Here is a 14,852-nt window from a genome sequence, read left to right on the forward strand (position 1 = left end):
ACCGTGGTGAAAGACGGTCGCGTCATTCGACCCAGTGTTGACGCGCGATTCTGCGGTAAGGTATACGGCACGCCCTTTGCGTTTCGCCGAGGCGCCGCGACACGGAGCGAAGAAACGTCGCGACCTTGTCGCTGATGCGGACTCGGAGCTACAGTGTGCGCGCGCGTGTGTACCGTTGCACGACATGTATACCGTGAAATAAATGCGCCGCAAGCAGCGTTTCGCGCAGTGAGGCGTGCCTCGCTATGCATGCAGCAGAACGCGAGCTACTGCGAATGTCCCGCCGTGTGTACAAGCTCTGTCCGCATGCACGCGCTTTCGCGAGGGGGCAACCGCTTGAACAGTGTTGTTGTCACGTCTCACTCGACGCGTCCTGGGTGCTTGGGCGTTTTGCTTTGGAGATGCGGTTGAGCGAGCGCGCGTCGATCGTCCTGCGCGCGAAGACCGCGTGCGTAGCGTGACGCGTTCCGGGAGGGCCTCCATTGCACACTCCTTTCTTTATTAGGCACATGTGTATTACCGTATTGTACGCTTACAACGAATTGTGGAGTACCCCAGGCAGCCTGCGGCTATACATAGGCCACATAAACGCGAGAAATCGTCGGCAGAGTTAACGGAAGCAACAGGAAGCGCAGGAGCACTTACAATAAGGCGGCCGAACACGGATACGACGAAGGTGACTGCGTGTGTGCGGGGATCGTCGGTGGCATTCAGATCTATGGCGAGACGGAAGCAGAAAACGCGCTCCACGTATATGCGGTATTAAGTTTCAGTCAAGAAGAAAAGCCATGGAGTATAGACCACTATTTAGAAAGAAACCCCATAAAGAAAGAAAGCGTATTGCGGTATCGCCAAGCAACAATGTAATGGACCTGCATCGTGATTCGGAGGGTTGGAGTGCGCAAAGAGAGCGATTATGTATACGGTTGCCGATAATACGTGGCTCTTAAAAAATCGCGCGCAGAACCAGCATGCACATGTTGGAGCATCTGTGAAGCGGGTGATTAAATGCTGCATGTACAACTAGCGGCGATGCGTGTTCGCTTTCATCCTATTCCGCAACGTGCAGTCCGGGACAATGTTTTGTGTTCGTCCTCCGCAAATGTCGCAACGTTAATCTCTTCATTTTTTATGTTCGCGCACTATATGCACCGCTTGCGATCCACGCCGAAATGGGAACAGCGAATCAGCCGGGTGCACGGTGCTTCTTGAGCAGGGACGTCTCGAGGACGCGCAGGCGATGTGTGACGCTTGTCGAAGGAATATTTCGAACGCCGTAAAATAATTCACTGCTCCCCCCCCCCCCTCCAAAAAAAAAAAGAGGATGTAAATATACACATTTACACCCTTGTTCGCCGCGAAGGGCGTAGTGGTACGTATACCCATTCTGGAAGACTGGCCTAGAGTGAGCAGGCGCCTAAGTGCTAAATATATACATACGCGTATACCGCCTAAGAAAAATCGGAAAATTGTGTCTATACACTGCCCTTTTCCATTAAGAGATCGGTGTGCTGTAGAGATGCATACCTCTGACCAACTTTATATGTTCGGGTTTTATGTAGGAATTGATTGTTTTCTTTTATTATGCAGAACATGAGGTGGCGCACTCACTGGCCCTACACTTTGTAGGACTCACATACAGGAGTGCACGTATGCTGGTACTTGCAATGGGCGCACAGATAATTATAACCTTCGCACGCATCTACAGGAAATTCGTGTAGAAATTAATGCATCCGTCGCAACATCGATTGAGCCCACAGCCAACGCCAGCCGCTTCGAACCTGGCAGAGAAGGTTTGGTGCGTTGCTTCTGCCACATCTCCACCAATAAACAACTCGAACGTGTCGCTTATTATTGGCAGCATAACGATGCGGTGCGCGGTTTGCTGCGACCTACAGTGCCCCCTGTATAGGTCTCGCCGTAGACGCTGCCGTTCCCGTGAACGCAGCGCGTTGCGGTATCCGTGGCCGAACCGAGGCACCGCGCTTGCGTCGACCGAGTGAAAACGCGCGCAGTTGAAGCCTCGCCGGCGGCTGCGTCCTTCGTGCGGCTTCGCGCCGTCCAATCTCGTCGCGCGCTTTCGCTCTGCACTGGAAAAACAAAACGATAATGAAAGCGGGCTCTAATCCAATGAGCGACCCGTGCGTGAGGCTTCCTCAATGCCGGAACCGAGAGGCCTTACACACACATACACACACGCGCGCGCGCGCGGGTGTGTGTAACAGCAGCTTGATGTGAAAAAGGCGCCGACGTATAGCTCAATTGATAACAGCATGGCACGCGTGAAGCGAAGGCGTGACAGTTGCGCACTTTGGCTCTTCAGTGCGTATTCTGGGTCAAACTTGTCTTACGGTGTAAAAAATAAGCAGCGTCGACTTTTTGCAGTTCTAAAAACGGTTACGAGCTCCTCAGATGTCGCGCTTCAAGTCCTCCATTGGGACTAGTCGCGTGGCTCTTTTAGTTAAAAAGTTAATCGGCCTAATTTGGATAAATACGTACGTGCCCGTAGTTGCTACAGCGAGTCGCTTTCAAACGTACGCCTCTGTCGTAGAATCTAATTGCTCCCATATTTTAAGTATCTTCAAAGGCATTTCGTGAAACCTCCAATATGTATGAGGTCAACTGCATCGCTATCTCGCATATTTGTGTCCGTATACATTTACAGTAAATGGCAGATATGGAACACCTTCTTTAAAGCACAGGGCTAATTTTGGAAATATCTCTTCTGGAAGTACCTTCTCTAGAGCGCGCGTTCTTTCTTTACGATCTTGTTTCACGCGTGTTTGTGCAGCGTGGGAGGTGTCGTTTATCCGAGTCGTCCGTCCACTTGACACGGCTACGCCGAAAGCATCTGAAGCTGGCCTTCTCGTGGGACTCTTCAGCAGCCATGCATGTGTGTTCGTCGGCGAAGTCGTGGCGGGCTCATTTTTTTTTTTTTTCCTCGCGCGTAAGCAATCCTCGAAAAAGAGCCTTGCCAAGTCGCGGAAACGGTGCTTTGGAAACGGCGTTCTTCTGTCGTGTTCGACTTTGCTGTTGCAGTTTGTGACCTACAGCTAACGTCTATTTATTTATTTATTTATTTATTTATTTATTTATTTATTTATTTATTAGTGCGAAACCATTCTGAAAATCCGTCGTGAGTGAAAATCCGTCTTAGTCGGCGTGACCAAAAGATGTTACCAGAAATGGTCAACGGTGCAAGGATAAAAAAAAAACGTAAATAAAAGCTCGGTTTTACGTCAGATTTCTCAGGAACGTTCCTGTAAAGTTGATGCCTGTGAGTTGATGCCTTTGAAAATAAAATTCGGTAAATTCCCGACTAAGTGGGAATCGAGCCCGCGCCTCCGGGTTGCCAGACGACCACGCTTCACCGACGCCACGGCGGCTCCACGGTTCCGGGTGACTAGAGGTGTGGCCTAGTGCGCGCGTCATCGGGCACGTGCCGGCGCAGCCAATCGGGATGTGGTGGCGCCACGTCATGACATTAGCGCGTTTATGGCGTTCGGTATTAAGCTTTCGCATTTCCACGCGTCAGCAGCCTTAATTGACTGCATGCTGTGACAGGTTCGTCCGGGCGTAACTTTGCCGGAGGACGACAGCAAAGCAACTGGTGACGAAAACACCGACGGCTAACAACTGCTTCCGCTCAGTAAAGTTCGGTTACTCAGCGCGGTGTCTCTTGTGCAAAGTTATAAGCTGACCGAACATGTCAGCATGCATGCACGAACTATAGCCCAACAAAGCACCGCGTTTATTGTCGCACGGTCTGGTTAAGTGCACAAACCTCTTGGACCCTATACGTGTAGTGCCACACATTTTTTTAGCATTGTAAAGCGGTGATGGAGTGCCCCCGCGCGCCCGTGTGTGTGTGTGTGTGTGTGTGTGTGTGTGTGTGTGTGTGTGTGTGTGTGTGTGTGTGTGTGTGTGTGTGTGTCTATATATATATATATATATATATATATATATATATATATATATATATATATATATATATATATATATATATATATATATCCAGTACATTCATCAAAAACGTACGCGTCGTTAACTCCTTGACGGTTTCGGACAAATATTTGTACGGAGACTATATTGTACCGCTCTTTTATTCTTGAAGTTGGCTGGACCTGCTAGGGTAAAAAAAATGTTTTTTTTTTTAAATGTCTCTGTAATCCGCAAGAGCCCGCTTTCCAGTTGCATTTTCCATAAATAGCGCGTCATGTTTATTCCTTTATATAAGCTGCTGGCGCTTTTTAAAGTTGTGGCGGTGGGAATGGACGGCACCTACAGAGAAGACGCGGCTGCGCATGGGGGATAAGATATGGCGAAGAGTTGAGGATCCGAATGCGAAATTGGTTGTCATTGAATTGCTACAAATGGGCAGCCGTTGTTCCGAATGAGGCTGCAGTCAGCGCAGCGGTCGTTTTCTCGGTTTCTTTCGGAAAGAGCTTTTGTTTCTTCGTTGTTTCGTACGTCAGCTGAAAGAATTAAGGTGTCTGTGTCCTGCCGTCGTCGTCGTACAGCGATTGTCGGTCTTCTATGTCTGTATTATCTGTGTCATTTTTTGTTGCTTCTGCAATGCGCAAAAAAAAACACTAATAATAAGCATGCCTAACGCAATGTATAGACGACCTTTTCTTTCAAGCACGGCCGCTTGGTCCAAAAGTGAAAATTGCGTTAAAGATGATATTAAGGAGGCCATGCAAGGAGCTTATATACATGGCACCAAATTTTCGACCTTGAACTATGCATTTGATGTTAAACCGTACGCATCCCACAGCAAGTTGTCGCATTCGGTTAGGTAGAATATTTAATATTTCGTAATATATATATATATATAGGGAGAGAGAGAGAGGGAGAGATTTCGCAATCAAACCTCACAGCAGTCTGGTAACACTGATGGGCGACGTATGCGCTGGGTTTCAGTTTCCGCAGTCGTTTGTGGTTCGTGCCGTTTTTAGCGCCAGAGTACAGTATACTAGAAGGCTTCTAGTGCACTGTAGCCAGAGTAGAAGAACTTCGGGCGCAATGCAATGGCGACGCCTTTGCTGTGCCGTTGGTTGCCCAGAGGCGGCGGTCTTTCTTCTTTTTTTTTCTTTTTTTGCGCTAGCTGTCGGTGGGAGAGGCTTCAGAAGTGATGATTTCACATTGAAATTTGGGTAAAAACCCACTTTAAAATCTGCAACGAAGCCGTAACTATGATTGACATCGTTGTCACAGAGTCGTGGTGCGATTGTAACACCGCTGTTTCAGGAGTGCAGATTTTTGGGCTAGTTGGTTCGTTGCATCAATTGAAGTCATAGCGCTGCATTGACACGGACAAGAAAGACGACGGGTACGCGCGCTATTCTATCAGCTGAGTTTTATTTCAGAAAGGAACGGTACTCATGCTCAAACTCAAACGAGTGGAAATCATTGCACGCGCGACCCAACATTTTCCAGACAGGCAGTTTCCTTTCTGCTTGCAGTAATCGACGCAGCGGTGATGCAGTTGGCACCTTCATTTGCAATCAAGCTTGCTTCTACAATTTCGCTCGTATCTTTATCTGTATTTCTAAACACGAATTAGCAATCCTTAAACAGTGGTTTACACTCACAATCATCACAATGCACGGAGACATGTCCATTTCGATAAGCTCCAGCCGCTGTTTCGTCGACATAAGCAGCTAATAAAATTCCAATGCGCCGTGCCACTGCCGCCTAATCGGTCGCTGCGAGGGCGACGCTGCAGTTATATATGCTACCTGACACATGACATCCGAGATTGTCGGAACTGCGCCAGCGCGCGGCGTTGACGATCTCGGGGGCTATAACCAATACCGCATTTCTCTGCAGCGTCTCCGCGTGAACGGCGGCAGTTGAAAAATTGGAGGGGCTGCTCACCCCCCGCTCCCCCTGACTTCAAGCACTGATTACAGTGATGTCACTGAAGAGATCAGAAACAAAAACTAATTAGTTGTGTCTTGCTAGCATGAATTGTCACTGTGCTTCGCCATTACCAACATTGGAGAAAAAGAAAAAGAAATGCCATCATAAGGCCGAGTTGGCCATGTCTTCTCAGCTGAGGGTGATGCAACAAATTGAGAAACAAGTAGCTAAGAGTAGCTAATCTGTGGTGCCTGCAGCACTCTTATGCTTGCCGTGATTCTAATTCTGCAGCTGATATACATCATGCTCCATCCAAAAAAGGGTGCCAGCGAGTATTAAAATTATCAGCTTGCCCTGAATGGGCAGGAGTAGAAATGCCAGCAGAAAAAGAAAAAGTTGTTTTACTATTGCACATGCAACGTGTACGCATTGCAGAGATGTTGTGGCTTACAAAAGTGAATGAAAGGTGGTTACCAGGTTAGGGTGTGTTCTCATGTAATGTTCCTGGTTGTACAAAATGGCTTCAGAGATCTTTGTTGTTGTGCTCAATGTATATGCTCTACTTCTGCATGCGCATATTGCTGTTGCTCATTAAAACTGTTCTTGCTTTCTTTTTTGTCTCGTTGCAGTGTGCGGAGCGTCATGCACAAGCACCTCGAGAAAATGGGGGAAGTTACGTTTGACAAGATCTTCAACCAGAAGTTAGGTGAGTCTTCATTTTTGTTTTGTGCTCTGCTATTATTGCACACTCTTGTTTTATTTCCCCCATACTTTTAGGCTCCACCATAGCTCTAGCATATGCCATGTCTTCAATGCCAGAATTTACAACGTGGCAGATGCTACTAAAGAGCAACTTGCTCGTGATCTTAATTACGTGGCTTGTCGCAAAATGCTTTTTTTTTCTCTCTTGTGGCTAAGAATGGCCTGACGACGCTTCAATGTTGTCACTTCCAAATTAATGATCACGTTACTCAAAGTACATTAATTACCGCATGGCAAGTTTCTCAGTAGATCAGCAGTTGAAGCAAGGTTACAGCGGACCCAGCAGTGCTTTGCTTCTGCATGCATGACTTTCTCCTCTTTGCATACTGAACGTGTTTGTTTGTGGACAAATGCTGTACTCTCGAGAATGCTCAATCATTTGCAGAACATAGCTGTGTTGGTTGGTCAGCTGCGAGTATTCTCGCGGTGTTGAGCGAGATTTACTCTTCCTTGTCGCGCACTTGCTGACCTTTCAGCATTAACTTCCAGGTGTCTCTGGCTGCACAGAGCGAAGCCATGTTTTCTTAGCGAGAAGAGGCAGCTTCGCTGCGTCTGCTGCATTGTGCATCTCAGCGAGCCTGGCCTTTCTTAAAATTTTGTCCCAACAACATGGGCTCCGCTTTCCTGACAGATTCTAGTTTTTATTCTCTTTTGGCTGTCTTTTCTAGCCCAGCCAGCACTTGTCACTGAAAAGTGCTTGTTGTTGACAGTGACATGGCAGCACAAGGGGCGGTTGTTGTCGTGCAAGGCTGACTTTTTCCGCGTGACACCCCCCACACATCTGTCTTTTTCCTGTCCCATTTCTCATCCTAGTGCGCTCTCTTCTTTCCAGGCTACTTGTTATTTAAGGACTTCTGTGACAACGTCTGTGACGAGCAGGTTCCTCAGCTAAGTTTTTACGAAGAGGTTGGTGTGTTTGTCTCATTTTTCTTTTTCCCCCTCTCGTCAGTCCTCAATGCAGCTGTTGCATCTGAATGCACTTAATATCCCCGTGCATGTAGGCGTCTGTGGTTGTGTGTTTAGGTTTGTGTCTGTGTGCTGTGCGGGTGTGCTGCAGCAGCTGAAGCCGTTTGTCTCACCGTAGTCTATTGTGAATCATAAAAGTGTGATGTTATCTGGTCCCAGTGATGACCTATAGTGCTGGCTGTTCTGTTGCACTCGCATCAGGGGACAAACAGGTGGCCAACCATCCTTTGTCCTGTTTTGCACTGGCAAAAGCAGATCGCACACCATTGTTAGGTCTCAGGATCACTTTTGTTCTTTGGTTTCTAATTGAGTGTTTCTGTGGGCGCATGTGGAATAATCTGAGTATCTCCAAGCGACGGCAAACAACATTGCCTTGGTTCCGTCCAGCTATGTGGCATTTGCATATTTTTAATGTTTGGCTCAAGTTACGTGAGACACCCTGTATACATGTACATACAAAAAAAAAAAAAAAAAGCTTTAGCTTCATTGCACGAAAACCTCAACTTGCTGAAAGGTTAGGGTTGCCAGCAACCAGCTGGCTGTCAGCATTGTCTCTATAATGTTTAGCATGTCGCATTAGCGCTTGAACTTGCAGTGTAACCTTAGAATTATTTTTTGAATTATCTTTATTTGCTTTGGTTGCTCTGTCGCTGATAAAAAACAAGGCTGAGTACCAGATTGTCAGATTGTCATTTTAATGGGCTATCGGGACTATTTCTGCAGGGCACGATTTTGCTGCATTTTCTTTAAAAATTGGACAACATTGTTTGTCTAAATATGACATGTTTATCAACTCCACATTTAATCACATTTTTTTTTCTTGTTCACTTCATATCACATGCTAACCTTCTGCGTCATACTACCTGTGTAGAACATAGAACAAAGCAAGATAGACCACACAGGTCGACCTTGATTGTGTTACTTTGACTTTGATTGTGGTATCGGGCCCTAGTACTTCTCATAATTGTATATACTTAATTTCTTCATGTGAGTGCATGAAGAAGTTCACTGCCAATGTTGTTTGCCTCTCTTTGCCCAGTCTTATATTCAGTTTGCATGATATTGAATCTGGACCAGGTAGCCCTGTTATGTGCACCTATACTGACTTTCTGTTGCATTTTGTTGCTTGTGGTGATAAAGGCATTAAGAAAAAGGGCAAATGATGTTAGCACAATTTTGGACACAATGCACGGCAAGTCTGCCACTTTAGATTGTGCCTTACAAGCAGAGCTGTGCAGGCTACATTGTGATGAGGTTCAGTGTTGAATGAACTGCACTTCATGAATTGTTAATGGACTGATAAAGCGATCAAGGCATGCATTTAGTGCCTCTGCTTTCATTGCTGCAGATTATTGCAGTTAGGGTAATACATTGATACAAAAATTTTAGCTATGTGGTAGATTTCAGTTCTGATACAAAATGTCCCTGTGGTGGCATTTTCATAGTCAGTAGGCAGCATTCTGCTGCGTCTTACATTTAGGGTATGTTCTGGCTGTGGTGATTGAGATTAGCTATGGCTGTGGGGATTGTTCTGGCTAGATTGATGGAGATTTGGTGCATTGCATGTTCATGCAATGCACCAAAGCTGCAATTGTAACAAAGTAAACACAAGTTTGTCTTGTAAAGATGCATTGGCATTCATGAATGAGGGGTTAAACAGCTCTTAGCAAATATGGTAGGGCAGGACATGTTCTTTTTATTTGCAGGCATTGCTCTGGCGTGGCATTAAAGAAACAAATTGATTGCCACGGAAACAGATGCAAGCTCTGTCAGTGCTAGATTGGAAGCATTCAAAAGTTTTTCTTGACATATGCCACTTGTGACAGGAGGTAAATTTATGACATAGTGGGCATTTGTTTGACTGAGAATTAGGTGGCAGCTGCCATGGACTTCTCACATTTTGTTTGCCTGCTCAGTTTATTGTATTTTTTTTTTTTCGCAAACTTGTCTAGAAAAAAGAAGTGGCCTGTTTCTGGGGAAGAATTGGAAAGTGCAGGCTGACACTAGTGCATTGCTAGCACCTGTTTCTTAAGTAAAGTCGTTTGCAGTAAAATACACTGGTCTGTGCCGATGAAAAGCATTTAACCTGCCTTGTTTTATTTATTTACTTGTTTGTGCTCTTTGACACCATTATCACCTTACAAAATGGTGGCAGCAAATTTGCCGAAATGCACAAACAATTATGGTGAATTCACGAGGCATTTAACTCTGCAAAAACTCTCAATGGACTCGAGCTCATTAATCGGACTTAAGGTGAAGTTAAATAATGCTCTTCTTGCTCTTACATCTGAAATATTATTTTAGTTCATACTGAAAGTAAATGCCATCTTGCATGTAAAAATGTATTGTGCTCTTAAGAAAGCTGGTGTGAGGGGTGCCCTATGTAAGTAGCTGTGAACTTGTGCAAGGTGACCACATTTTGTAGCATTGGTGCTTGCATAAATGTAAAAACTTTAGTGAAGCTTGGCTGAGCTAATGGAGCAAGCTTTGTTATTTTTGCATGTAGACGACCTTAAGTGTCAGATTTACTACTGCAATGGCAGAAGGACACAGCTATAAGTCATACTGTAAGTACGACGAATGCAACAAAAGATAAAAGAAAAAGGTTCAACAGGTGCAGTAATCCAATTCCTTCGTGGCACCACTGATGTTCGTGTATGTGCTGTTCCATCCTTAACGTCAATAGCTTTAGCCTTTATAGTTTCTATAATATGTTTTCCTTATCACCTTGCTCACACGATATGTCATATTCCCCTGCACAAACACTTCTGCATCTTCCTTCCTATCCTAGCTACAAGCAAGGCACCCCTTTTTATTCTATAATGCGCCATGTGTGGCCAACATGACTTGTGTCTACGTATCATTACTATCTGCTGTCGCCTATGGGATTTGCTCTGTGGTGTTGTCGTTGCCTGCACTGGGTTGACAACTCAGTAGCCAGCATACATATACAGACCTTCTCCCTTGATCTTTGGTTTTTGTTTGGTACCACTGGTGGACATAATATTGTTTTGCATCATTTTAGTTTGTGGTGAATGGCTGCTTTAAATTGGGATATGTGTGACCAAAATGTATTCCTGTTGTAAGTTTCTCAGTTTTTAAGAAACTTTGTTTTATTTTATTGGACTGCAGATGCTTTTAAACTGCCTCACAACATCTCAAAATGAGCTCAGGGGATATTCAACACTCAGTGTAATGGTGTGAGGAAGTTTGTACAAAAACCACGAGCGTGTCTTCTAAGTCTGACCAACTACTAGTCTTGGCAAGAGTAAACACAAGCATCGACAAGGCAACACACAGCAAACGTTGCCATAGCGATGATGGTGCCTTGTTCTCTTTATTGCTGCGCTGGCCAGCACATAGCCTCCTTGGGCTAGGTGCAGACACCTTCAGGTTAAGCTCATAGTGCACCTTTTGCAGATCAAACGCTACGAGAAGCTAGAGACAGCCGAAGAGAGGCGGACGGCAGCAAGAGAAATCTACGACAACTACATCATGAAAGAGCTGCTCTCACACACTCATGTGAGTTGCTTGCAGCATGTTTCTGAGCTGCTTGACTGTGTTTTCAGGATGACGCAGCAAACGCAGTTCAAATGTCTTGTTTTCACCACGATCTCTCGTGGCGGTTGTGGCATACACGAATGGTGACACGTGGTGGCGGAGCAGCACCATAAGAAATGGGAGCGTCAGGGCCATGTTTTCAGCCAGTCATTCTTGGGGATATCTCTTTCATTGTGAATTCACTGGATATATCAGCGTACAGGATGTGCACATAGCCTCACTGAGATGTCACACTGGATGTTTCACCACAAAGAAAGTGAACGTATTCCAAGAGTCATTGATTGAGAAGAGGGAGAGAAAGTGAAAAGTTTAATGGTACAAAATGAAGAGAGGTCGGCCTGAGGTACATTCCTCTAGCTGGCTACTCTGTGCTGGGGGAGGGGAAGAGGGAGAGCAAGAGGCACATGATGGGTGACGGTGACGACAGCAGGAAGATGTAAAACATATTAGCAAGCAATTAGGTCTACTCAAAGCCTACAGTCCAGACCCGTAATCTTTAAAAAGTCAAGTAAGGTGTGGATGGCCTGAAAACTGTATTTAAAGTTTGGTCAATGGCCTAAAATAATCTTCTCTGATGATGATTGGCTGTCAAGACACCTAATGTCGCCGCTCAACTTTTAACGTGACAGCGTTAAGGGCCTTGTGTCACAAAAAAATCTGGCGACGGCGTCCTGCGTCAGACGTCGCTTCGGCAAAAAGAATTTCGAACCTAATTCCGAATGACGCATACCAAACCACTCTTCTACCACCAAAGTTGCTCATGCCTTGTCTTTCATTCTTTACAAAGTGTTTCCTCAGAATTTTGAGTACGGCAGCCCACAAACAAAAGTAATGAAAAAAAAAAAAGAAAACACCGACAGCGCATATCTTTTATCTTAGCTCTTCTCATACTGAAATATTAAAAGTACAAAACAGTAACAGGAGATTGACCCATGCGAGAGGCCGCATTTCTACCAGAAAGCTTGCCTTCGTGCATAGCATTAGCCGCCAGCATTTCCCGGTAAACGTTACGGTTACATAAGCTGCAGTTACCGAGAAGCATGAAAAGCAGTCAGGGGTCTTTGAATGCTATTACATTCTACTCTTAAAGCCGAAACTTCAGTGTTCTCCAAATGTTGTCATTCTTCCATGTACTGAGGGCAGTCACACAGCACGTGGCCTATAGTCTCATAGTCTATAGTTTGGAGATTCGGTTTGATTGATTGAGAATATGACCACCAACCTTCTTCATCAGGAATGGTGCATTACAGCAGGGTGTCACTAAAAGACATTACAATTGTAGCGGGGAGTGATTGTATGTGCATTCATTTCCATGTATCTGTATGTGTCGAGTAATCACCTGCAGTGTGCAAGTTTGTTGGCAAGACGTTATGTACTAGCACACAGGTTCTTATTCTTCTCTTAGATGAGGACTTGGAAAGATAATTTATTGTTGGAGTTGTTACAACTGAAAGTACCATTTGTTGCGCCCCAGTGGGCCTTGTGGCAATGCGTTTCTTGGATTGGCCTTTTTTTTTGCGGTTGTCATTGCAGTTGTTTGAATAGTAAGCATTTTTTGTGAGTGTGCGTGAGGCATTCACTGACATTGCACGAAAAGAGAAGCACAGTGAGTGGAAGTGCATTGCACGAGGTCGAATTGGCGAACACACACACAATTGAAACAGTGTGATGTCATTTTACATACATTTCATGGTATACAGCTGTTATTACCTACAGTCATTGTTGCATTTTTGACACACCATGCAGTTGCAAGAGAACATGCATGGCATTGTATTCCACCACAGCTGCAGGGGTAGATTGTATTGTGAGAGGATCGTAGTTCAGGGGTGCGTTAATTTCTTTGCATGTTCTTTTGTTTCCCTTATTGATTGCTAGTGGTGATAATCCTAAGACACTATGAGTTCTCTAATTGCAGGAATGTTGCATAAGATAGTTTATCTGCCACAGTGGCTTAGTGGCTATGATGTTGCCTTGCTGAGCACGTGGTAGCAGTGGCTGCATTTAGATGGGGGCAAAATGCAAAAATGCTTGTGTACTCTGATTTAGGTCCTCAACAAACCGCAGGAGTTCAACATTATGCCAAAGTCCCTCACTACTACACGTCTCATAATCATATTGGGGTTTCGGCACATAAATTGCCAGAATAATTTTTTTTTAATAATATGGCTTGAGTATCATTAAAAAAATTGACCATTGTGGCACTGAGCCAAATAGGATGAATGGATATAGTTGCAAGCATCAACAAATGTACAGTGTAATTAATGGCTGGAGGCCGTCTGTTGAGTACCGAGTACACTTACGGTGGATCGATCTCCTCATGGAAAGCTTGAGATGTTGAATTGGTTTCACCACTCTCATGCCTCTGTCGCAGCTGTTGAATTTTGAATATACCTTCTTTTTAAGTTCAGTGCTCTGGTTCAATGGCCGCAACAGACTGATTATTTATGCTACGCAGCACAGTGAAATGTGAATGAATGGCTGGGCTGCTTTCTGCATCTTAATGAGATTGAAGCACGTTGTCTTGTCAAAGGGAAAAGTTCTAGCATGATTCATGTGCTCATATGTGTTTTAAGAGGTGGTTTTTCTTGCTGGAATCCAGCAATTACAGTGTGATCGTGATTGAGGTTGATTGAGATAGATTGAGGTTGACTGTTAGAATGTCAGATTTTGCGGCAGATGCCGTATTGTCTTCTGGCAATAACAGAAACATACTGCTCTGTTTCCAGCATATCTTAAGTATTTGAAATGTATTTAACTCTATGTAAACATGCTTGAAACAAGAGTTTTTCTGCAGTGGTTCTGAAGCCTTGTTCTTAAGTTCTTTTTCTTCTTCTTTCTTTCATGAGAACTGACTCAAGTGTGCTGAATGGTTAAACTTAAATGAATAGAGATGACCATTTTGCATTGCATGCTATTCTGTATAAGTGTCATTAAATGCCTCATGTTGCATTAGTAATACTTCCTCCAGGAGGCAGTTATTGAAGCAAAGCATTGTTACACATAATATAGTCCTTGAGAAGGCAAGACGTGTGGTGTAGAGGAATGTCCTTGAAAAAATATTGAGACGTAGCGAACTGGTGGAGGATTTGCGTTAAGGTGTTCAAAGCATCACCTTTGCCTAGAATTGAGCTTTATAAGTGATATGACGATGTAGGCTTAAGAAGATACCAGCATTGTGAAAGGCTGTGTCAGTTTAAATTATATATGCATGGTTGACTGTGGTTAGTAAAATAGTTCAACATGTGTAGTTTTAACACGAAATAAAATGTAGCATAGATAGTTTTGTTTGATTTTCATATAGTTTATTGAAGATACTCTTTTTGCTCCACTCTTCTTGTGTTACGCGGTAGCATGGAGCCCTCTCTGTGCAGGCTTCAGACTAAACAAAAAGCATGTAGTGCCTGGCAGAGCATAGCCTCCAAGATCACTGCAATAAGTAAGAGGTCCTACTCATTTGAGGTAATTTTAGTAGAGCAAAATTTGTGGCGGTCCCAAGTCATAATTTTATCTGTGACGTAAGTTCTCTCTTGGCATAAAACAAACCTCGCAAAGGTCAGGGTAATCAAAGATTCTAGAATGAATCTGTGTTTGCCTTTTGTTTCTTTTAAAAGGGCCACTATAGGCAAATAATAAGTCGACATGGACTGCCTAAATACCATTCCAATAACCTCGCAACGCTTGTTTTGTGCCAAGAAAGG

The 14,852-nt window shown here is 44.5% G+C and overlaps 1 protein-coding gene across 1 annotated transcript in view; it reads left to right on the forward strand.

The window, feature by feature from the left end:
* Positions 1-14,852, forward strand: part of Gprk1 (G protein-coupled receptor kinase 1) — a 126,808-nt gene that overhangs the window by 77,518 nt on the left and 34,438 nt on the right. The window contains exons 2-4 of the mRNA XM_075686275.1: positions 6,495-6,571; positions 7,460-7,533; positions 11,014-11,115. Coding sequence (XP_075542390.1) covers positions 6,495-6,571; positions 7,460-7,533; positions 11,014-11,115 — 253 coding nt within the window. The remainder of the gene's footprint in view (positions 1-6,494; positions 6,572-7,459; positions 7,534-11,013; positions 11,116-14,852) is intronic.

Source organism: Dermacentor variabilis, chromosome 3 (assembly GCF_050947875.1).
Source record: "Dermacentor variabilis isolate Ectoservices chromosome 3, ASM5094787v1, whole genome shotgun sequence".
In the NCBI taxonomy this organism is placed as follows: Eukaryota; Metazoa; Arthropoda; class Arachnida; order Ixodida; family Ixodidae; genus Dermacentor; species Dermacentor variabilis.